At 44.0% G+C, this 25,298-nt stretch overlaps 1 protein-coding gene across 1 annotated transcript in view; it reads right to left on the bottom strand.

Moving 5' to 3' along the window:
- Positions 1-25,298, bottom strand: part of LOC141161552 (aldehyde oxidase 1-like) — a 536,896-nt gene that overhangs the window by 51,642 nt on the left and 459,956 nt on the right. The window contains exons 26-29 of the mRNA XM_073646509.1: positions 14,848-15,075; positions 13,818-13,913; positions 13,488-13,616; positions 13,295-13,369 (exon numbers count right to left, since the gene is read on the bottom strand). Of these exons, the coding sequence (XP_073502610.1) occupies positions 13,295-13,369; positions 13,488-13,616; positions 13,818-13,913; positions 14,848-15,075 (528 nt within the window). The remainder of the gene's footprint in view (positions 1-13,294; positions 13,370-13,487; positions 13,617-13,817; positions 13,914-14,847; positions 15,076-25,298) is intronic.

Genomic DNA, 25,298 nt, shown 5'->3' on the forward strand with positions numbered 1-25,298 from the left:
GTCCCAGCCCCTATGCCTTGGGGTGCCTCCTGATGCTCTTCACTGAGTATCCCGTGGTCCCGAAGCTTTTCCTTTGAAAAAATGAAGTGTCCAAACTACAGGTGGTGTAGCTTGCTTAACAGCCGGGATAATCCGCTGACTAGCAGACCCTGCTACTAGGCACAAAGTATTTCCTGGGCTAGATGCAGTTAAAAATTTGTAATTAGATACTCTCGTTGGATGCTGAGAAAGCATTCCATAGAGTCTCCTGGCACGCCATATATGATTCTCTTAAAAAGCTTGGGGTAGGGGTCTAGGGAACCATTTTATAGCCAAAATCACGGCCCTGTATCGCAATACGTCACCTAGGCTGAAGATAGATGGAACTGTAGCACCCTGAGGGCTCGGTTGCTACAGAGGTATTGCACCTCACCCAGAGGTGTGATATCTCACTCTCAGGTAAGGATGTAGTGTGGATCAGGACCCGACACCTGCATGCATTACACCACATTGCCGTGGGGCAGGGCGACCAATATGCCCCTGAGATGGGCACGACAGTCCCTGTCCCTGGCTGGAGTGGGGGGAGGGAACACTGAGGAAGGGGAACCCTGTAGTGCAGGAGCAGGGAGGAAGCAGTTCCTGGGTGCATTGAGAAGGGAGTATAAAAGGTGGGCACCATCTTAGTTCAGTGCAGAGAAGTCTGAGCAGAAGTGGCAGGGAGCAGGGGCTCTGCATGAGCTCTGCTCCGGAGGCGGGCCTAGTAACAGAGGCCCAGGCCTGGAAGAGGGAGAAGGAAGGAAGAGGAGCGGAGAAGGCTCCAGGAACGAGGAACGAAGGGATCTCAGGGGTGCGGACGGGCGAGTCGCCACCGCACGCCAGAATCCACCTGCGTGGAGGGGTCAGGCCAAAGGGGGAGACCGGTCCCCGAAACTAGTGGAGGCAGGAAACGACCCTCAGCTAGAAACAGGAGGCTGTGACATTTTATGTGGCGCAGCCCCTCGCTACACCCGCTAGGAAGGCACCACATAGGGTCAGGGAAACTGGCGCCAAGTTTACCAAGAGGAGGCCCGAGGCAGCCGGACAGAAGGGTTGGTAAGAAAGGCCAGACAAAGGACACACAAAGGGGGTCCTGTGAAGCGCTCCAAAGTTATCTGGGAGTTGTCTGAGCCCCTCACCTGGTGAGCACAGTACGACGTGGGCAGCCGTTACCTGCAGACGTGGTCTGGATAATAAGAACTGTGAGTAAAGGCCCTGGACTGCATCACTGACTCCGTGTCATTACTGCTGCTGCCCTGCACCATCACCCCCATCCTCCGCATACACTGCCCTGAGGCTATACTCCTCCCGTGGGGAGTTATGCTACGCTCTGCTGCACCCACAACACCAGCCTCAGCGGTCTGCCCTGGAGCGGCGGTTCACTCTGACCGCAATCCACGGGTGGCGTAGTCGGACATTTAAACATCAAAACCACATAAATAGTTCCGCCACTGGTTTGACCGCCCTGAGCCACGGAACCGGGTTGCCGCCACGGAGACTACAACCACCAGCATCCACCAAAAAGGGTCCGGCTCCGGGTGTCCCAAGGCCCAGGGGGCGCGTCAGAACATTTTCATCACCTTTCACAATCACCAATGGGACAAGGCAGGGATGTTCTCTGTCCCCTCTCTTATACATCCTAGTGATGGAGCACCTGCTCTCATCAATTCGCCATAACCCCAATATTAGGTGGATTGAGGTGGGAGGCACCGAGTACAAGTGCTCTCTATTTGCTGATGATGTCCTAGTATATATCACTCAATCACATATATCCATCCATGCTGTTATGGCTGAAATAGATCACTTTGTTACATGGTCAAATTTTAAAATCAATGCAGCGAAGTCTGAGGCCCTCGATGTCTCCCTCCCCAAATCCATATAGGATTCCATCCAGTCCAACTTTCCCTTTGCCTGGCCCTCACAGGGTATCAAATACTTAGGAATTCCTATTCATAGAGACCTCTCCCATCTATGTTATCTTAATTTTGGGCCCTTTATTGAACAACTCCATACAGACCACGGTTGGCAAGTTAGAACTGTAAGATTCACTACGTGAACCACTGGTGTTTTGTGGAAAAGCACATGTACACTGTGTTCCAAATTATTATGCAAAAAGTGTTTAGGAGTGATAAGGGAATAATTTGTTTGTTTGTCAGTTAAACTCATTGATGGTGATGTGTGTCAGGGCTCTTTATATCACTGTAAGCAATTGCAGACACCAGTGCTAATTAGTTTGTCAGGTGTGTCCAATGAAAGGCAAGACTACTTAAGAAGGCTCTCTCACATTATTCAGCAGCCTACATTTTCTGCCAAAATGGGAAAGAAAAAGGATGTGTCGGCTGCTGAGAAGCAACAAATTGTGGAGTGTTTAGGTCAAGGCATGACTACAATCAACATTGTGCGATGATCAGGATGAAGTGTCTTGGCAATCAAGAAGTATGTAGCTGATTCACAGTACACACGTGTGCGTGCTGATAAGGGCAAATTGAGGACTCTTTCCTACAGGCAATTACGTCAGGTTGAAAGAGCAGCGGCAAAAAAGCCTTGTCATAGCAGCAGACAAGTTTTTGAAGCTGCTTGTGCCTCCAACGTCCCCCGAACAACAAGATGCAGGGTCCTTCAGAGGTTTGCAGCTGTGCATACGCCATCCTGTCGACCTCCTCTATACACTTCACACAAGCAGAAACGGCTCCAGTGGGCCAAACATTACATGAAGACTGATTTCAAAACTGTTTTGTTCACGGATGAGTGCCGTGCAGCGCTCGATGGTCCAGATGGATGGAGTGGAGGATGGCTGGTTGATGGACACCCCACGCAAACACGGCTACAGCGCCAACAAGGAGGAGGTGGAGTAATGTTTTGGGCTGGAATCATGGGGAGAGAGATTGTCGGCCCCTTTAGGATCCCTGAAGGCGCTAAAGATGAACTCCATAATGTATGTGGATTTTCTCAAACAGCACTTCCTGCCATGGTTCAAGAAGAAGAACCGTGTATTTCACAGCAAGATCATTTTTCTGCATGATAATGCACCATCTCATGCTGCACATAAAACATCTGCATCTCTGGCTGATATGGGCATAAAAGGGGACAAACTTATGTTGTGACCCCCATGCTCCCCTGACCTCTACCCCATTCAGAACCTTTGGAGCATCATTAAAAGGAGTGTCTATGATGGCGGGAGGCAGTTCACATCTAAGCAACAGCTCTGGGAGGGTATTCTGTCCTCATGCAAAACAATTGAAGCAGAAACCATCCAAAACCTGACAAATTCAATGGACGAGAGAGTTCAGAAGCTCCTTTCGAACAAGGGGTCCTATGTGAAAATGTAACATCACCTAGAATAAAGTTTTGAGTTGAAAACTGTTTGATTTCAGTTTCTAACAACCTGCTAATGCTTATAATTTCAAAAATGACCATTTTTTTGGTCTTTATTAAAATGAAAAGGTTGATCGAAAAGTTTGGGGGATCTAAGAGTGTGGCAATCCAGTAGTCATGATTACTTCGAATTCTGACAATATGAGGGTCATGTTGCAGGTAGTGCAGCAAGAAGGCACTTATGTGTCTTGCGCATCTCGGAGCCCCAAAATTATTTTCCGGGCTAGATGCAGCTAAAAATTATTTTTAATTTTAAATCTGGTGGAGCTTATTATAGATGGCCTAATAGGATCAGTGCTGCACACTGCTACAAAGCCCAAATTATTTTCCAGTCAAGATACAGATAAACATGATTAGTAATTTGAAAGCTTAAAACGGTTGGTAGGGTGATTTTAAACAATCATCAAGCTTTTACTCTCCCCAGGATGACACAGGGGTAGAAAAGTCGTTTCGGATCCATGATTTGTTCATCTTTATGAACGTGAGTCTGTCTACATTATCAGTGGAGAGCCGCGTGCGCTTATCTGTCAGCACACCACCAGCAGCGCTGAACACACGTTCAGACAGAACGCTGGCTGCGGGGCATGACAAGATCTCCAAGGCGTAAGTGGCTAGCTCCGGCCATTTATCCAGATTGGAAGCCCAAAAAGAGCAAGGGTCCAGTGACACAGTCGTGGCTTCAATGTTTACTTGGAGATACTCCTGTACCATCGTCTCTAGGCGTTGACTATGTGTCAGACTTCTTGTCTCCTGTGGCCTTGCAAAGGATGGGCTAAAAAAGTGGTGAAATGATTCCGCAAAATTGATGTTACCACCAGATACTGTGGTTCTGTTACGGTTTGAGTGCTGAACACTTGACGGTCCCACGGTTGGCAAGTTGGAACTGTGAGATTCACTACCTGCACCACTGGTATTTTGTGGAAAAGCACATGTAAGATTCTGCAACAGTCTCTGCTGATACTCCTGCATGCGTGCATCCCTTTCTATGGCAGGAATAATTTCTGCAAATTTACTTTTGTACTGGGGATCTAACAGTGTGGCAACCCAGTAGTCAGGATTATTTCTAATTCTCACAATTCGAGGATCATGTTGCAGGTAGTGCAGCAAGAAGGCACTCATGTGTGTTGCGCATCCAGGAGCACCAAGTCCCTGTTGTGTTGGTGGCGAGGTAACAATCATGCTTCCTTCCTCTGTCCTCTCCCCCCAACCTCGCACAACAGAAATGTGATCAAGGTCTCCCTCATCTGATGAGTCTTCCATCAGTTCGTCCTCCACTTCTTCCTGGGCTCCTGCACCTTCCTCACTAGTTTGGCTGCTACCATGCGCCCTGGTAAAACCATCTCCCCCACCCTCACATGCCTGCCGCCTTGGTGCTGCCGACCGTCTGGACCTTGCAGATGTTAGCCCTTCCGCATACAACTCCTCCTCCTCTACTTCCTCCACCTCCTCTTGTGCCACCACCTGACTCCGAATTCTGTTTAACATGTGCTCCAGCATGTAAATCACCGGAATAGTCATGCTGATAATGGCATCGTCAGCACTAAACATCTTCGTCGCCATTTCAAAACTGTGCAGAAGGGTGCATAGGTCCCTGATCTGAGACCACTCCTCCAGCGTGATTTGCCCCACCTCTGAATCTCGTTGGCCCAGGCTATACGTCAGAACGTATTGCACCAGGGCTTGTCGGTGCTGCCACAGTCGCTGCAACATGTGCAGAGTTGAATTCCACCGGGTAGGCACATCGCATTTTAGCCGGTGAAGTGGCAGGCCCAACGACTTCTGTAGAGATGTAAGTCGCTGAGCTGCGGGATGCGAACGGCGGAAGTGAGCACACAGCGACCGTGCCCTCTGCAGAAGGCCATCTAGTCTGGGATAGTGGGCTAAAAATTGCTGGACAACCAGGTTCAACACGTGAGCCATACAAGGCACGTGTGTGACATTGCCCCGGCGAAGGGCCGCACCCAGGTTTGCAGCATTGTTGCACACGGCCTTCCCTGGTTTCAGGTCCAGTGGAGACAACCATTCATGAAATTGGTTCTCCAGAGCTGATCACAACTCCTCAGCTGTGTGACTCACATTTCCCAGACATTTCAATGTAAAAACCGCCTGATGACGTTGAGCCCTACTGCCAGCATAGTAAGGAGGTGTGCAGGATCCCTTCTGCGCAGTTAGAAAGCTTGTGGCATGACCAGACAGGCTTTGGGTGCAGGTGGAAGACCGAGAGGAGGTTGAGGAGGCAGAAGCAGTGGAGGAACTTTGACATAAAGAGGATTGACGCACAACTCGTGGGGACGGCAAGACTTGGACAGCAGCCCCTTGTCCTGCTGTCACCATAGTTACCCAGTGCCCAGTCAGCGACATGTAACGCCCCTGTCCATGCCTACTCGTCCAAGTGTCTGTGGTGAAATGCACCCTGTCACACACAGAGTTTCTCAAAGAAGCGGTGATGTTGTGTGCGACATGCTGGTGGAGCGCAGGCACACCTTTCTTTGAGAAGTAGTGCCGACTGGGCATCTGGTACTGGGGCACTGCGACGGACATAAGGTCTCGAAAATCCTCTGTGTCCACCAGGCGGAAAGGCAGCATTTCTGTAGCCAAGAGCTTGCAGATGGTGAAATTCAACCTCTTAGCTTTCTCATGGCTAGGAGGAAATGGTCTTTTACTTGTCCACATCTGAGGGACCGAGGGCTGGCTATTGTGCTTAGACGGGGTTGATAAGGGTGTCCCCGGCAAACTGACGGTCTGTGAGGAAGATGCAGGCGGACATGTTAGGTTGCCTTGATCCAAAGGTGGTGCTATCGATGTCGGACAGCGCTCAACACCAGCTGCTGTTACCACCTCCAAAGAAAATGATGACCTGCCAATCACGCTGGCTGTTGCGGGTAAAGAGGTGGCAGGTCTGCGCCCCAAAACAGGTGTGACTGCTGTCCCCCCAGTCACAGAGGATGAAGAGGCCGCGGATGCACAAGATATGGCAGACGGTGGTTGGCCCGGCCGGCTAGGCCGCATTGTAGCACACTGAGCTTCCCACTGCAACTTATGCTTCATGTCCATGTGCCGGTTCATGCATGAAGTACTCAAACTATGTATTTTTTGGCCTCTACTTAGCTTTTGCTGACAAATGTTACAGATAACACGAGTTGGGTCATCTTTATCGATCTAAAAAAATGCCCAGGCTATGCAAGGCTTAGCACCCATGCGACCTGAAGAGCCACCACAACTTGTGGTGAGAGGCAGAGTTGTGTTTGAGGATGCAGTTGTTGACGTGCTTCCAGTACTACGTCTCTGTCCAGGAAGGCGCAACCTGACCTCGTCGTCACTAGCATCTTCCTCCACCTCCTCTGCTGACCTCATCTCTTGGCTGACTGTGGGTTGACAGTAAGTGGGATCTCCAACCTCATCATCATCACCCTGTGTGTTATCACACCCGTCGTCCTCAGAGCCAACCTGTTCCTGCCCTGACAAAAAACTAAAGTTGTCGCTCCAATCAGGTATTTGAGTCTTATCATCGTCTTCCTCATTGTCTCCACCAACAGGAGTTACAGTTTGGGAATGAGGGTCTACATTATGGTCAGAACCTTCTGCGTCTGGTCCTGGATCCGACTCATAAAGATTCTGGGCATCAGTGCAGATCATTTCCTCGTCTGGATTCACAGAAGCGCTGGAGTCGACCTCTGATTCCCAGGCTATAGTATGAGTAAACAGCTCTGCAGACTCAACCATCTGTTCTACCTCATACTCAGACGGGCAGCTGGAGATTTGGGAGCTGTGAGGAAGCAAGTGCGATTTGGGTGACACCTTTGAGGACTGGAGTATTTGTGATGTTGAAGTTGATGTGGAGGAGAGCCCACTTAAAGGAGCACTTGATATCCGTTGAAGCAACTGCTGTTTTTGTGCCTCATCTGGAATTTGTAGCGATTGGCGTGGCCGTAAGAAAGGGATCTTATCACATTGTCCGCTAAAAGAAGTAGACATTTTAGTTTGGCTGGAAGATGGTCTTTCTTCTGCAGATGTTACTGTTGCATTTTGGTGGTTAACTAATTCACAACTCTGGAGTTGTTTGCACAAAAAAACAATGGATGGTAACCGAGCAGAGCTGAGTGGCCAAACTGTGGTATTAGGCCAAAACTATTGGCTGGGTTAGATGCAGAAAAAAATATATTCAGTTTGCAACCTGATGGAGGTCAGTATAGATGGACTAATACAACAAGTCCCACACACAGCTAGAAGCCCAAATATTTTTTCAGAGGTACTGTAGATGCAGATACAAATTATTTTTAATTTGCAACCTGATGGAGGTCAGTATAGATGGACTAATACAACAAGTCCCACACACAGCTAGAAGCCCAAATATTTTTTCAGAGGTACTGTAGATGCAGATAAAAATTATTTTTAATTTGCAACCTGATGGAGGTCAGTATAGATGGACTAATAGAGAAAGTCCGACACACTGCTAGAAGGCCAAATATTTTTTCAGAGCTAGATGCAGAAAAAAATTATATTCAGTTTGCAACCTGATGGAGGTCAGTATAGATGGATTAATAGAACAAGACCCACACACAGCTAGAAGCCCAATATTTTTTCAGAGGTAGATGCAGAAAAAAATATATTCAGTTTGCAACCTGATGGAGGTCAGTATAGATGGACTAATACAACAAGTCCCACACACAGCTAGAAGCCCAAATATTTTTTCAGAGGTACTGTAGATGCAGATAAAAATTATTTTTAATTTGCAACCTGATGGAGGTCAGTATAGATGGACTAATACCACAAGTCCCACACACAGCTAGAAGCCCAAATATTTTTTCAGAGGTACTGTAGATGCAGATACAAATTATTTTTAATTTGCAACCTGATGGAGGTCAGTATAGATGGACTAATACAACAAGTCCCACACACAGCTAGAAGCCCAAATATTTTTTCAGAGGTAGATGCAGAAAAAAATATATTCAGTTTGCAACCTGATGGAGGTCAGTATAGATGGACTAATACAACAAGTCCCACACACAGCTAGAAGCCCAAATATTTTTTCAGAGGTACTGTAGATGCAGATACAAATTATTTTTAATTTGCAACCTGATGGAGGTCAGTATAGAAGGACTAATACAACAAGTCCCACACACAGCTAGAAGCCCAAATATTTTTTCAGAGGTACTGTAGATGCAGATAAAAATATATTCAGTTTGCAACCTGATGGAGGTCAGTATAGATGGACTAATACAACAAGTCCCACACACAGCTAGAAGCCCAAATATTTTTTCAGAGGTACTGTAGATGCAGATAAAAATATATTCAGTTTGCAACCTGATGGAGGTCAGTATAGATGGACTAATACAACAAGTCCCACACACAGCTAGAAGCCCAAATATTTTTTCAGAGGTACTGTAGATGCAGATAAAAATTATTTTTAATTTGCAACCTGATGGAGGTCAGTATAGATGGACTAATAGAGAAAGTCCGACACACTGCTAGAAGGCCAAATATTTTTTCAGAGCTAGATGCAGAAAAAAATTATATTCAGTTTGCAACCTGATGGAGGTCAGTATAGATGGATTAATAGAACAAGACCCACACACAGCTAGAAGCCCAATATTTTTTCAGAGGTAGATGCAGAAAAAAATATATTCAGTTTGCAACCTGATGGAGGTCAGTATAGATGGACTAATACAACAAGTCCCACACACAGCTAGAAGCCCAAATATTTTTTCAGAGGTACTGCAGATGCAGATAAAAATTATTTTTAATTTGCAACCTGATAGAGGTCAGTATAGATGGACTAATACAACAAGTCCCACACACAGCTAGAAGCCCAAATATTTTTTCAGAGGTACTGTAGATGCATATACAAATTATTTTTAATTTGCAACCTGATGGAGGTCAGTATAGATGGACTAATACAACAAGTCCCACACACAGCTAGAAGCCCAAATATTTTTTTAGAGGTAGATGCAGAAAAAAATATATTCAGTTTGCAACCTGATGGAGGTCAGTATAGATGGACTAATACAACAAGTCCCACACACAGCTAGAAGCCCAAATATTTTTTCAGAGGTACTGTAGATGCAGATACAAATTATTTTTAATTTGCAACCTGATGGAGGTCAGTATAGATGGACTAATACAACAAGTCCCACACACAGCTAGAAGCCCAAATATTTTTTCAGAGGTACTGTAGATGCAGATAAAAATTATTTTTAATTTGCAACCTGATGGAGGTCAGTATAGATGGACTAATAGAGAAAGTCCGACACACTGCTAGAAGGCCAAATATTTTTTCAGAGCTAGATGCAGAAAAAAATTATATTCAGTTTGCAACCTGATGGAGGTCTGTATAGATGGATTAATAGAACAAGTCCCACACACAGCTAGAAGCCCAAATATTTTTTCAGAGGTAGATGCAGAAAAAAATATATTCAGTTTGCAACCTGATGGAGGTCAGTATAGATGGACTAATACAACAAGTCCCACACACAGCTAGAAGCCCAAATATTTTTTCAGAGGTACTGTAGATGCAGATAAAAATTAGTTTTAATTTGCAACCTGATGGAGGTCAGTATAGATGGACTAATAGAATGATGCTATGCCCAAAAGATTTTACTTCACTAGGTGCAGTAAAAAAATTGGTATTCTATACACAGGTGGTATATCTTGCAGCACAGATAGGCTACTCCACTGACTAACACACTCTGCAATAGGCCAAAAAGGATTAGCTTTGCTAGATTCAGCCAAATGCTGTGAAAAAAACTTGCACAGCACTGGCACAGACCTGCCTGGCAAAAACTGATAGGAACTGATGTAACCTAGTCCTGAAAAGGACTCCAATTACAATTAGTCTTTACTCCCACAACCTATCTATTTAAGAGCACAGACCTCCCTGATAAAAGTCGTAGGAAATGCTGTAACCTAGTCCTTAAAAGGACTGCAATCACAACTATTCCCTACTCCCAAGCTATCTGTATATTTGTGCGAAAATTGGCTTGAAATTAACAAGGTATAGCGCACACAGCAACAGCGGTGCCGTCTAACACGCAGCTGCAGCAGTGAGAAAATGGTGGCGACGGGGAAAATGGCTTGGTCTTATAGGGCAAGGACATGTGACATACACTGCCAATGACACATGCCCTTGCTTGTGTGAAAAAAAGCACTTCGCTCCGTGTGTGCGCTGCTGATAGGCTGACAGATTGCACCTCCCCACTGCAAATGCGGGAAAGAGAAAAAAAAATGGAGATCTTCATTGTTCCTGCAGAGATCCATCCCCTGCCCCTCCCCCCGCCCCGCTGTACACTCAAACTGCATATTAACATTAATTTTCATCATTACTGAGAAAAAATCCAGTTATGATTTTGGTGCACGAACAGTTATTGAACATAACCTCGAACAGCCGAATTTTTATCAAATTGTTCGTGTTCGCCGAACGGCTCGAACACCGCCCAAAACAGCTCGAATTTGAGATTGGTGAACAGTTTGAGTAGAACAACGCTCATCTCTACTTAAGATCCTTGATGGAGGAGCGGAGGTTCTTGGCCAAAATCTCCAGGTAGGCCGTGCTATCCATCTTCCCATGGATGCGGACCAGATGGCCAGGCCCCTTGGCAGAGAAACAGCCCCACAGCATGATGCTGCCACCACCATGCTTGACTGTAGGCATGGTATTCTTGGGGTCGTATGCAGTGCCATCCAGTCTCCAAACGTCACGTGTGTGGTTGGCACCAAAGATCTCGATCTTGGTCTCATCAGACCATAGAACCTTGAACCAGTCTGTCTCAGAGTCCTCCAAGTGATCATGAGCAAACTGAAGACGAGCCTTGACATGACACTTTGAAAGTAAAGGTACCTTACGGGCTCGTCATGGAACGGAGACCATTGCGGTGGAGTACGTTACTTATGGTATTGACTGAAACCAATGTCCCCACTGCCATGAGCTCCTTCCTTGTTGTCCTTGGGTTAGCCTTGACTCTTCGGACAAGCCTGGCCTCGGCACGGGAGGACACTTTCAAAGGCTGTCCTGGCCGTGGAAGGCTAACAGTAGTTCCATAAGCCTTCCACTTACGGATGATGCTCCCAACAGTGGAGACAGGTAGGCCCAACTCCTTGAAAAGGGTTTTGTACCCCTTGCCAGCCTTGTGATCCTCCACGATCTTGTCTCTGATGGCCTTGGAATGCTCCTTTGTCTTTCCCATGTTGACCATGTCTGAGTGCTGTTCACAAGTTTGGGGAGGGTCTTAAATAGTCAGAAAAGGCTGGCAAAAGAGATCTTTAATCCACACATGTGAAGCTCATTATTCTTGGTGCCTGAACTACTTCTTAATACTTTAGGGGGACCAAACAGAATTCTTGTGGTTTGAGGGGTTGAATAATAAATGACACTCTGAATTAACTTTTAACGTTTAAAAAAAAAAAAAAAAAAAAAAAATTTGCTGCAGTGCATTTCCCACTTCCAGGCTGATCTACAGTACAAATGTCACAATGCCAAGTTAATTCCGCATGTGTCAACCAGCTAAATCTGCAGGGGGTTGAATACTACTTGTAGGCACTGTATATATATATATCACACACAGTGGGTACGGAAAGTATTCAGACCCCTTTACATTTTTCACTCTTTGCTTCACTGCAGCCATTTGGTAAATTCTAAAAAGTTCATTTTTTTTTCTCATTAAAGTACACTCTGCACCCAATTTTGACTGAAAAAAACAGAAATGTAGAATTTTTTGCAAATTTATTAAAAAAGAAAAACTGAAATATCACATGGTCATAAGTATTCAGACCCTTTGCTCAGACACTCATATTTAAGTCACATGCTGTCCATTTCATTGTGATACTCCTTGAGATGCTTCTACTCCTTCATTGGAGTCCAGCTGTGTTTAATTAAACTGATAGGACTTGATTTGGAAAGGCACACACCTGAGCTCCAGAGATGCAGTAGAGAGATGGGAGAAAGTTCCACAAAGTCAACTATCACTGCAGCCCTCCACCAGTTGGGCATTTATGGCAGAGTGGCCAGACGGAAGCCTCTCCTCAGTGCAAGACATATGAAAACCCGTTTTGCTCATAAACACATGAAGGACTCCCAGACTATGAGAAATAAGATTCTCTGGTCTGATGAGACAAAGATAGAACTTTTTGGTGATAATTCTAAGCGGTATGTGTGGAGAAAACCAGGCACTGCTCATCACCTGCCCAATACAATCCCAACAGTGAAACATGGTGGTGGCAGCATCATGCTATGGGGATGTTTTTCAGCTGCAGGGACAGGACGACTGGTTGCAATTGAAGGAAACATGAATGCGGCCAAGTACAGAGATATCCTGGATGAAAACCTCTTCCAGAGTGCTCTGGACCTCAGACTTGGCTGAAGGGTCACCTTCCAACAAGACAATGACCCTAAGCACACAGCTAAAATAACAAAGGAGTGGCTTCAGAGCAACTCTGTGACCATTCTTGACTGGCTCAGCCAGAGCCCTGACCTAAACCCAATTGAGCATCTCTGGAGAGACCTGAAAATGGCTGTCCACCAACGTTCACCATCCAACCTGATAGAACTGGAGAGGATCTGCAAGGAAGAATGGCAGAGGATCCCCAAATCCAGGTGTGAAAAACTTGTTGAATCATTCCCAAAAAGACTCATGGCTGTACTAGCTCAAAAGGGTGCTTCTACTCAATACTGAGCAAAGGGTCTGAACATATGCGAACAACTCGCCGGAGAAATTACAGAAATGTTTCTGCTGGGTCAGACAGCTTTGGGTAGACATAAGAACCAACACAGAGTATCAAAAGATGGAATAAAAGCACAGGTATCATATTCTAATGTGCTACAAACGATTGTGCATTTGTTTTACATTTTCTTCAGAATGACAGATATGCTTCATAATCAGCATCATACCAAAGTTATGTGAAATCAACCTACCCAACTTTTCCAATTGCCTTTAGGGTCTTTGCTGACAATTGGTTCAAGCCGTTTCCGAAGTTTCTCACAAGCATCCTGTGTAGAAAGTCAATGAAATAATTTGACTGGTAACAGCAACTATTAGCACATCTGGAAATGTGCCGGTGTAGTTATATATACTTGTTGTAACTATATAATCTGAAATATAGCATACCTTCACTGCCATGCCATTTACATCTGCTCCAATTGTGGCAGCTGTGGCAATGGTATTGGGCACAGAGCCAGTGTTTGTTTCACAAATGTGGATGTAGGACATGGGTATCCCCAACTCTCGACTGGCAATCTGTAGTTTAAGTGAAGAGAATATATGCGATTGTTGAACACTTCTTATAGTTTTATACTAAAGTAATTTTCCTTTTTTTTAACATTTAGTGGAAGTGTTATGCCAGATGTCATTCAAAAATATATTACGACTGACTCCGGTAAAAATTACATTGTAAAATAATAATGACTTGCAAAACAGACAATCAATAATGTGATTTACCTGAATAATTTTGGTATGAATCCCTTGTCCCATTTCAGTACCTCCATGTGACACCAGCACTGAGCCATCACAATATATATGAACCAATGCAGCAGCCTAAATGGATCAATGTAAAATGAATCTTATGTTATACTATTCACTAGTGACCATATACAATATATTACCTATAAACTACCATTTCTAAATAGTAGAATAAGCTTAAAGGGGTTGTCCAGTACTCGGATAACCCCTTCTCAATCCTCATGTTTCCCCCTTGTAAAATATTAACACCTATACTCACCTCCAGTACCAGTGCTGTTCCAGTGAGTTGACACAGTCTCTCCCGGGGATCACGTAACATTATGTCACTTGATCCCTGTGGCCAATCAGTGCTGGCTTCACTCTTCCAGCCTTCGGATGTATCACATACATCCGGAGGAAATGAGAGAACAGCAGCAGCTCTGACTTCATCTGGGTGTATGTGATTTGTCCAAAGGCCAGGAGAGTTAGGCCAGGGCTATTTGGCTGCAGAGATTGCATGACATAACAATGTTACGTGAACCCTGGGAGAGACAGTGCCGACACTGATGGAATGGCACCATCACCGCAGATGAGTAGAGGTGTTATTATTTTACAAGGTGGAAACATGATGATTGAGAATGAGTTGTCTCAGTAGTAGACAACCCCTTTAAGGCTGGGGCAACAAAACGATTCTGGCCATGACACAGTCATGTGGCAAAGATCGTTATGTGTAGTGCAATACAAATAAATATGGTTACATTGTGACCCCAGGGTAGTGCGAGCATAACAAGCAAGTTGCAAAAAATCCAACGCTTGCTTCTCGAGGTTCCCTAGGGGTCAAAATGTGATCCGATTCATTTGTATTGTGCTGCACATAAGGATCTTGGGTTGCATGACTGTGTCATAACCAGAGTCGCCATGAAGCCCCAGCCTAAAGTAGTAGTATGACTACTAAAAAGAAATTTACCTACATTTAGTTCAACTAATTTGATTATTAAAATAAATCTATAGATAAATTTATAGTGTTTACTTGATTTTGAAAAGCCACAATAAAGGTGACAGGAAATTTTAGGGGGATCAATGCTATGCCTCTTTTCTTCCAGGGGTTCTGTTTATTAAATTGTTTCACTGCTTCCATCCTGGCATGGTATACAGAGCTCTCCATACAATCCTCCCAACATCTTCTCAGATTAGTTGTATCAAACTCCTGCTTGTAAGGGGTCATAATAATGTTTCTGTACATGTTGATCTCTCTGACCTAAGGCAAATAAAGAATAATAAAACAATTACAATACCGCTCCTATAGAAATTAAAACTTTTCAAAATTTAGGGAACTTGAAGTGGCCTTCCCAGGGTGTAGTTAAACTGCACTCCTCAACATTGAAACAGCAACATCAAGAAGGGAAAGATGAGGAATTATGCTAATCACAGAATCGATAGACATGTTAATGATATGTAAATGATGGAAAAATGGAAACAAAATTTTGTAAACATTTCGACTTATTCAGTATTTCAGTATTGAGTATGAGCGCCACGATTTAAAAAAAAAACAACAACCCAGAATACTCAGGGAAGCAGTAAAAATAAAATAATAGCAGAAACTGGCCACTTATGACCTGACGACATGTCCTCTGTAATGCAATACTTTGATGTTGAGGCACATTCACGATCGTAAATCTTCCCCAAAATATAACATAGTAACATAGTTTTTAAGGTTGAAGGAAGACTAAGTCCATCTAGTTCAACCCATAGCCTAACATGTTGATCCAGAGGAAGGCAAAAAAAACCCATGTGGCAAACACTAAGCTCCACGTTGGGGAAAAAAATTCCTTCCTGACTCCATATGACAATCAGACTAGTTCCCTGGATCAACGCCCTATCAAGGAATCTAGTATTTATAACCTGTAATATTATACTTTTCAAGAAAGGCATCCATGCCCTTCTTAAAATTTAATAGTGAATCACTCATTACAACATCATGCGGCAGAGAGTTCCATAGTCTCACTGCTCTTACAGTAAAGAATCCCCGTCTGTGATTATGATTAAACCTTCTTTCCTCCAGAAGTAGAAGATGCCCCCTTGTCCCTGTCTCTGGCCTCAGAGTAAAAAGATCAGTAGAAAGGTCTTTGTACTGTCCCCTCATATACTTGTACATAGTAATAAGATCACCCCTAAGCCTTCTTTTTTCCACAGTAAATAACCCCAAGTGTAATAACCTGTCTTGGTATTGCAGACCCCCCAGTTCTCTAATAACCTTGGTCGCTCTTCTCTGCACCCGCTCTAGTTCAGCTATGTCTTTCTTATACACCGGAGACCAGAACTGTACACAGTATTCTAAGTGTGGTCGCACTAATGACTTGTATAGAGGTAAAATTATGTTCTCCTCATGAGCATCTATGCCTCTTTTCATGCATCCCATTATTTTATTTGCCTTTGCAGCAGCTGCCTGACACTGGCCACTAAACGTGAGCTTGTCGTCCACCAATACACCCAGGTCTTTTTCAGTTACAGTTTTGCCCAGTGTTTTACAATTAAGCATATTATACATTTTATTTCCTCTGCCCAAGTGCATTACCTTACATTTATCCCCATTAAAGCTCATTTGCCATTTATCAGCCCAAGCTTCTAGTTTACATAGATCCTCCTGTAATATGAAATTGTCCTCCTCTGTATTGATTACCCTGCAGAGTTTAGTGTCATCTGCAAATATTGAAATATTACTCAGTATGCCCCCTACAAGGTCATTAATAAATATGTTAAAAAGAAGGGGGCCCAATACTGACCCCTGTGGTACCCCACTGTTAACTGAGACCCAGTCTGAGTGTTTTCCATTAATAACCACCCTTTGTTTCCTATCACTGAGCCAATTCTTAACCCACATACATATATTTTCCCCTATCCCCATTGTTCTCATTTTATGTATCAACCTTTTGTGTAGAACCGTATCAAAAGCTTTTGAAAAGTCCATATACACAACATCCACTGCATTTCCTTGGTCCAGTCCCGAACTTGCCTCCTCATAAAAACTGATCAGATTAGTTTGACAGGAACGGTCCCTCGTAAACCCATGTTGATATTGGGTCACGAGGTTATTCTTCTTCAGATGATCTAGTATAGCATCTCTTAGGAAACCCTCCAGGATTTTACCCACAGTAGAGGTTAAGCTTACCGGCCTATAATTTCCAAGTTCAGTTTTTGTCCCCTTTTTGAATATTGGCACCACATTTGCTATACGCCAGTCCTGTGGTACAGACCCTGTTATTATGGAATCTTTAAAGATTAAAAATAATGGTCTATCTATGACGTTACTTAATTCCTGCAGTACACGCGGGTGTATCCCATCCGGGCCCGGGGATTTGTCAACTTTAGTGATTTTTAGATGCCGCCGTACTTCCTGCTGGGTTAATCAAGTGACATTTAATGGAGAATTTTTGTTATCACTAATCATGTTTTCTGTCATGCGATTTTCTTGTGTAAATACGGTTGAAAAAAAATCATTTAGCATATTGGCTTTTTCCTCATCCTCATCCACCATTTCACCCAGACTATTTTTAAGGGGGCCAACACTATCATTTTTTAGTTTTTTACTATTTATGTAGTTAAAGAATATTTTGGGGTTATTTTTACTTTCTCTGGCAATGATTCTCTCTGCCTCAATCTTTGCTGCCTTGATTTGTTTTTTACATAATTTATTTAATTTTCTATATTTATTTAATGCCTCATCACTACCGACTTGCTTTAGTTCTCTAAATGCTTTCTTTTTGTCACTTATTGCGCCCCTTACAGCTCTATTTAGCCATAGTGGTTTCCTCCTATTTCTAGCATGTTTATTCCCAAAGGGTGTATATTGTGCACAGGTACTATTCAGGATGTTAATAAATGTCTCCCATTTGCTTTGTGCAGCTTTATGTCTCAGGATATCGTCCCAGTTTATTGCACTAAGATCATCTCTCAACCGTTGGAAATTAGCCTTCCTGAAGTTTAGTGTCCTTGTAACCTCTCTACTACACATCTTATTAAAGGTTACATGAAAACGTATTATTTTGTGATCACTATTACCCAAGTGACCCCCAACTCGTATATTTGATATGCGGTCTGGCCTATTGGTTAATATTAGGTCTAGCAGTGCCCCCCTTCTTGTTGGGTCCTGAACCAGTTGTGAAAGGTAATTGTCTCTCATAGTTGTCAAAAACCTATTACCTTTGCTTGAACTACATGTTTCTGTCCCCCAATGTATTTCAGGGTAGTTGAAGTCTCCCATGATAATGACTTCTCCTTGAGTTGCTGCTTCATCTATTTGCTTTACGAGGATATTCTCCGCTGCTTCCATTATGTTTGGAGACTTATAACAAACCCCTATCAGTAATTTATTATTTTTTCCCCCTCCCCTTATCTCCACCCACAGGGACTCTACATTTTCATTAGATTCACATATATCCTCCCGCAAGACAGGTTTTAAGGATGATTTTACATATAAACACCCCCCCCCCCCTCGCTTGTTTGTACGGTCATTTCTGAACAGACTATAGCCCTGTAAATTAACTGCCCAGTCATGGCTTTCGTCCAGCCACGTCTCAGATATCCCTACCATGTCATAATTATTTTCCAACAAAATTAATTCTAATTCCTCCATTTTGTTGGTGAGGCTTCTGGCATTAGTGTACATGCATTTTATGTATCTCTCTGTACCTCTATTCCTTCTTACTTTATTGACTGTTCTAACCCCACCCCCAATTTCTTTATTTGTGCCCAGGTCACTATCTGCACTATCTTCCCCACCTATAAAATGAATACCCTCCCCCCCAATCCCTAGTTTTAACACTCCTCCAACCTTCTAGCCGTTTTCTCCCCCAGCACAGCTTCACCCTCCCCATTAAGGTGCAGCCGGTCCCTAGCGTAGAGTCTGTAGCCAACTGAGAAGTCGGCCCAGTTCTCCAGGAACCCAAATCCCTCCTTCCTACACCAGTTCTTGAGCCACTTATTTATCTCCCTAATCTCCCGTTGCCTCTCTGGCGTGGCACGTGGTACCGGTAGTATTTCAGAGAATACCACCTTGGAGGTCCTTGCTTTCAGCTTGCAGCCTAATTCCCTGAAATCATCTTTAAGGACCTTCCACCTACCTTTAACTTTGTCATTTGTGCCAATGTGCACCATGACCGCTGGGTCCTCTCCAGCCCCTCCCAGTAATCTGTCAACCCGATCAGCGATGTGCCGGACTCGAGCGCCAGGTAGGCAGCACACTGTTCGACGATCCCTGTCTTTGTGACAGATTGCCCTATCTGTTTCCCTAATAATTGAGTCCCCCACTACCAGCACCTGCCTAGCCTGCCCTACTTTCCTATTTTCCTATTTACTGGAGCTGACACTCCTCCGGCTTTCCGGGGACATGCCTTGCTGCAGCAGTGCTACCCCTGTACCGTCACTCCCCTCATCTGCCAACTTTGCAAACTTATTGGGGTGTGCCGGATCAGGACTAGCCTCCCTGGCACTCTTCCCTCTACCCCCCCTTCTAACTGTCACCCAACTAACGGCCTCACTGTCCTGCAGCTCTCGACTACCACCCTCCCCCACATCTACCCCAGTGAGCTGCTGCTCAGTGAGCAGCAGACTCCTTTCCATGTTGTCAATGGATCTCAGTGTTGCCAGCTGCTCATTTAGATCCAGTATCTAGGCTTCCAAATGCACAACGTGCACACATCTCGCGCAGCAGTAAGCAACCCCGACCGGCTGTTCAAGGATTGCATACATGTGGCAAGATGTACACTGGATAGCATTGTCAATAATGGAGCTCATTTCCTAATGGGGATTGCAATAGACAGAATGTTAAGTAAAAAGAAAAGCAAAGAATTAATGAAATACAGACAGCAATTCAGTCCAAAGGCCTCCCTTCCAAACTCCCTGAATCCAAGTCACTGAAAAACAAGTCACACACTTACTTTCGTTCGCACTTACACTCCGGTCACACTCAGCTCGTTCACACTCGCAAATTAAGAGATTTAAAGAGTTTTTTTTTTTTTTCCATTTTCCAGCAATGTACCCTTCACCTCAATGCACTTCCAAAGGACTGGATGCCCAACCAGCTGCCCCTTATAAACCCTTAATTATGACCCCTTCCCCTTAATTAACCCGTTGTGAGTAAAGCTACACCTCAGGATTTTAGTGCAATGTAGTTAACCCTTAAATACACAGGTAGTAAACTAAGAAACTAAAACTGTAGTGAGAAAATAGGTTTTAAAAAGCCCAATAAAACTAAACAGGTAGAAAAGCACTCAGCAGGTCACAATGCAGCAACTCACCGCAATTCACACAGGTATTTTCTGCAGGATTCCCAAATACCTCTTCACTGAAAAACAAGTCACACACTTACTTTCGTTCGCAATTACGCTCTGTGTTGTTTTCCACAGAGATTGATGTTCACATGAGTATAGTACATTAAAAGAAATCCAAGTTGACTGTAGTCTATTATCTACGTATGGGTCAAATTCATATTTTGCTCAATACAAATAATTCATGTTAAAAGATAAACCCCAACATTACTCAAACATCTCTCCTATCCTTCAGACTGAAGTCAGCTAAATCACGAAGGAACACATATGAAACAAGAAGTATAGAAACACTTGTGAAACAAACTAGAATATGTGTTACACCTTAGATTCCCTAAAGTACACCCCTTTTGGTCTGATGACAGCTTTATACACACTTGGCATTCTTTCAAGCAGTTTCATCAGGTAGTCACCTGAAATGGCTTTCTGACAAATCTTGAAGGAGAGCCTACAGGTGCTGAGCACTTGGTTACTTTGCCTTCACTCTGCAGTCCAATTCATTCCAAACCATCTCAATTGGGTTGAGGTTGGGTGATTTTGGAGGCTTTGTCTTCTGATGAAGCACTCCATCCCCCTCCCTCTTGATAACATAGCCTATAAATAGCCTGTAGGTATGTTTTTGGTTATTGTCTTATTTCAACACAAATTATGGTCTCACTAAAAGCAAACCACATGAGATGGCATGTCGTTGAGAATGCTGTGGTGGCCATGCTGGGTAAGTATAACTTGAATTTTGAATAAATTATCAACAGTTTCACCAGCAAAGCACCATCACACAGAAACCATCCGCTCACCTTTTCTGCGTCCCGCAAAAACATTTCTGACTCATCAAATCACAGTGCAGATGTCCACTGATCTAATGTCCTGTATTGTTTGGTCCAAACAAGTCTCTTCTTTCTTTTCCGTCCTCAGTGGTGCCTTTGTTGCAGCAATTCAACTATAAAAGCCAGCTTCTCAGTCTCTTCTGGACATTTGATGTTGAGATTTGTATGCTACTTGATATCTGCGTATCATTTATGAGGGCTGTTATCTGAGGTGCTGTCAATTTGCAGTTTCTGAGACTGGTAACTCTGATGAACTTATCCTCTGGTAACTCTGATGAACTTATACTCTGCAGCAGAGGTAATTCTTGGTGTTTCTTTCCTGATTTTGATGAGGCATACCTGTTCATTTTAAGACATTTCAGGTCATGTTGAAGCTGCTAAAGACAAAGCCAAGGGGGTGTAAAGCTGTCATTAGAGTAAAAGGGCAACAGAATGCCTCAGTGGTTAGAGTCTGCAGCCTTGCAGCGCTGGGTTTCTTGGGTTCAAATCCCACCAAGGACAACATGTGCAAGGAGTTTCTATATTTTCCCCATGTTTGTGTGATTTTTCTCTGGGGACAGTGATGATAATGTTTATAAAGCGCTGCGGAGCCCTGGAAGCAAAATTCTTATGAGTGCAAAATTTCAAAAGTCGAAAAAGAAAGTAGCAGTGGTGTTCCTAGTGCTAAGACCGGGGATAGTGCACATACCTTGATCTATGGCTGGATGCCCTGGATCTCTGATATACCTGCTGTGAAGACCCGGGGTCTTCCATGGGCGTAACGCTACTCAGACAACGCAGGGTGAGGGTAAAACAGCGTGGCAATACTTTATTGAATCACAAAGCAGACAATAAACACACAGAACAGTCCCAGCAAATGGCCAAGATGGTACAACATTGCACAGTCTCACCCTTCCTTCTCCGCCCACCTGGGATAGAGCAGCTGCGACTTTGTAAACTTCCAGGGCCAACTACCTCACCAGTTGACCCCCGCTTCTGGCGGGTCCCACAGAGAGGAGGTAGTGGCAAGCTTAGGAAGCTAATAGTCCGTCCAGGTACAAGACCAGGAGACAAAAGGGTCCCACCCTGCCCTCTCCGAGAGTTTCTGTGGGGGCAGGCGACCGGTGGGTCCCTCCTGGCAACTCCAAATGTCTCCATATCTCTCTCTGATGGTTAAAAGGAGCAGATCCGAATCTTTCCTGTCAGGGCCGTTACCCGTGAGCTAGAATCATGTAGAATACAAATCTGTGTCTCTTTGGATGCCATGCAATCCATCTACTTTTCTGAAGGATGTCTCTCATTCTCCTTGTAAAGTCTTTCTGAATCTCTGTCCCAAGACTCACTGCTACAAAAACACATGTCCCTTTTTAAATACACATGCACAGGTTAAGAATTAGGGATGATATTATTCTACAGGGCTTGAGTATCCACAGCTCATCCCCCAAGATTGACTGGTAAACAACCTACAATGGTATTTAACCTATCTAGCAAACATTCATTGTTCTAGCTAATCTATTTACATAGTTTGTATCACAGGGGCTCTTGTAAATACACATCATTGTTTCAGAATCAAAGAACAGATAACATGCAGGGTTACACAAATAATAGTCTGTGTTAATCAACTAAAGAAGAACACAGATTAAAGAGTTCACATAAAAATAAAGGTATGCTGCTCTTGCCATCAGAAAGTATGTCTGGCATAATTAAGATTTTACACTGTATCGTCACATTGCTCCCACAATCTTAATTAGTCAGACATGATAGGATCCCAATCATCCGTCTCCACTTATTGGAGACAGTCCATCAGCATGTCTTTAAGCACAGACACGAATGTAAGAGGTCTCACCTTCATTAGAACAAAACTCTGTATCATCCAGTTTGCTCAGAGCATATTCCACTTCATCCTTGCAAATAAACGCCAAACGTAATTCACAAAAACAGACTGGTATCCATTGTGTCCACACATGCCGTCCTCTGCATCCTCTGGTTTCTGAATTAAATCCGATGATTGTCGGTGGCCTGGTGTTCAATCCGATGAAGCTGGCACAGCTCTTGTAGTTGCCATATCTTGCTGCTGCTGTATATCCTTTCCGGTCCTCCTCCCAAGGCAGGACTCGTGGGGTTGGACATGGTAGCATCCAAAACCCGCTGTATATGCCTCACCTATGGTCTGCTGGGTCTGTCTACACGCCTCTCTGGTTGTGGAGCTCTGTGGACGATGTGTGCTAACACCAGTCTCCTGCAGATCCCCCAGATCTGCTGGGCTGAGTAGTGTCCCACCGCTGCGACCAAAATGTGAAGACTCGGGGTTTTCCGCGGGCGTAACACTACTCAGACAACGCAATGTGAGGGTAAAACAGCATGGCAATACTTTATTGAATCACAAAGTGAGCAATAAACACACAGAACAGTCCCAGCAAATACCCAAGATGGTACAACATTACACAGTCTCACCCTTCCTTCTCCGCCTGCTTGGGATAGAACAGGTGCGACTTTGGAGACTTCTAGGGCCGACTACCTCAACCAGTGGCCCCCCGCTTCTGGCGGGCCCCCACAGAGAGAAGGTAGTGGCAAGCTTAGGAAGCTTGCAGTCCATCGAGGTACAAGACCAGGAGACCTGAGGGTCAAAATCTGGCCTCTCCAAGAGTTTCCATGGGGCCAGGCGACCAGGGGTGCCTCCTGGCAACTCCAAAACAACATATCCATGGGGCCAGGTGACTTCTTTGTCCTCTCCTGGACTCCCCAAAATGTATCCAAAATGGTTAAAAGGAGCAGATCCAAATCTTTCCAGTCAGGGCCGTACCCTTAGTCTAGAATCATGTAGAATACAAATCTGTGTCTCTTTGGATGCCATGCAATCCATCTACTTTTCTGAAGGATGTCTTTCATTTTCCTTGTAAAGTCTTTCTGATGTTCCTTGATTCTCTGTCCCAACACTCATTCTGTCACAGAAACACATGCCTCTTCTTAAATACACATCCACAGGTTAAGAATTAGGGATGATATTATTCCACATGGCTTGAGTATCCACAGCTCATCCCCCAAGATTGACTGGCAAACACCCTAAAATGGTATTTAACATATCTAGCAAATATTCATTGTTTTAGCTAATCTATTTACATAGTTTGTATCACAGGGGCTCTTGTAAATACACATCATTGTTTCAGAATCAAAGCGCAGATAACATTCAGGGTTATACAAATAATAGTCTGTGTTAATCAACTAAAGAAGAACACGGATTAAAGAGTTCACATAAAAATAAAGGTATGCTGCTCTTGCCATCAGAAAATATGTCTGGCATAATTAAGATTTCACGCTGTATCATCACACCTGCATTCTGTGGTATAGCACCAGTCTCTACAAAATGTCAGTACCAAGGCGCAGGTGGTGCAATGTCTTCATTGCGTTGTGCCACCTGTGCCAGCCTGCTTTGGTGCAGGGCAGTAAAAGGCTTGGTCATTCGGATTAAGTGAGTATAAACATTATTTTGTTTGGGGGGGTGGTACAAAGTTGCCATTATTACTTTTGGAGGAAGCACTAATGGGCATTAATACTTTTGTAAAGGTGGAACTCTCAGGGCCTAATTTGTTTTAAGGGGGCATTCAGGGGGCATTATTACTGGGTGAGGAGGCATAATACTTGCCTTGCCCTGGCCCTGGCAACCCACGCTACACCACTGCTATAAGGTAAATGACCGGTGCTATCTGAATCTGAATTGTTCATGACATTTGTTGCACAAAACACAATGAACCATCCATTACATTACTTATTTTCTCTTTCTAATGGTACCTTCAAATAGACTATGTGATATCTATTGGCATACGGAAATGACGTTTATTGATTTTACTTTACAATCTCCATCCTTAAAGCGTAGCTATCATTTCAGAAAACATTTTTATTTTGGATGACAGAAAGTATAATGTTACAATAGATCCAGGGGAATGGACTGGATATAACTAAATAGTAGGGCACAAAACATTAAGGTTCTGAGTATTTGGCAGATTTGTTGCTGTAAGGTAGCCAGCTACAGACATTTGATATTTATGGTTTGGCTGATAGCGCTAATATTGCACTAACAGGGAGATACGTGGCTGTCAGCTTCCACTAATGCTGCATATCTCTGCATGAAGCAAAACATTACCCGCATTAATAGCCAATCTTTAGAATCCTTACTTTCTGGCATTGCACACAGAGGTGCACTCCACTCATTAGATACTCCTGATTCACTAACGGGAATCTGTCAGCAGGTTCTTGCTATGTAATCTAAGGTCAGCTTGATATAGCAAGTGACACACAGATTTCAGTGATTAGTCACTTATTAAGCTGTTTGCTGTAGTTTCCATACAATGAATGTT

The sequence above is a fragment of the Phyllobates terribilis genome, unplaced genomic scaffold, assembly GCF_046119375.1.
Source record: "Phyllobates terribilis strain yellow unplaced genomic scaffold, ASM4611937v1 Scaffold_9__5_contigs__length_417890890, whole genome shotgun sequence".
Taxonomy (NCBI): Eukaryota; Metazoa; Chordata; class Amphibia; order Anura; family Dendrobatidae; genus Phyllobates; species Phyllobates terribilis.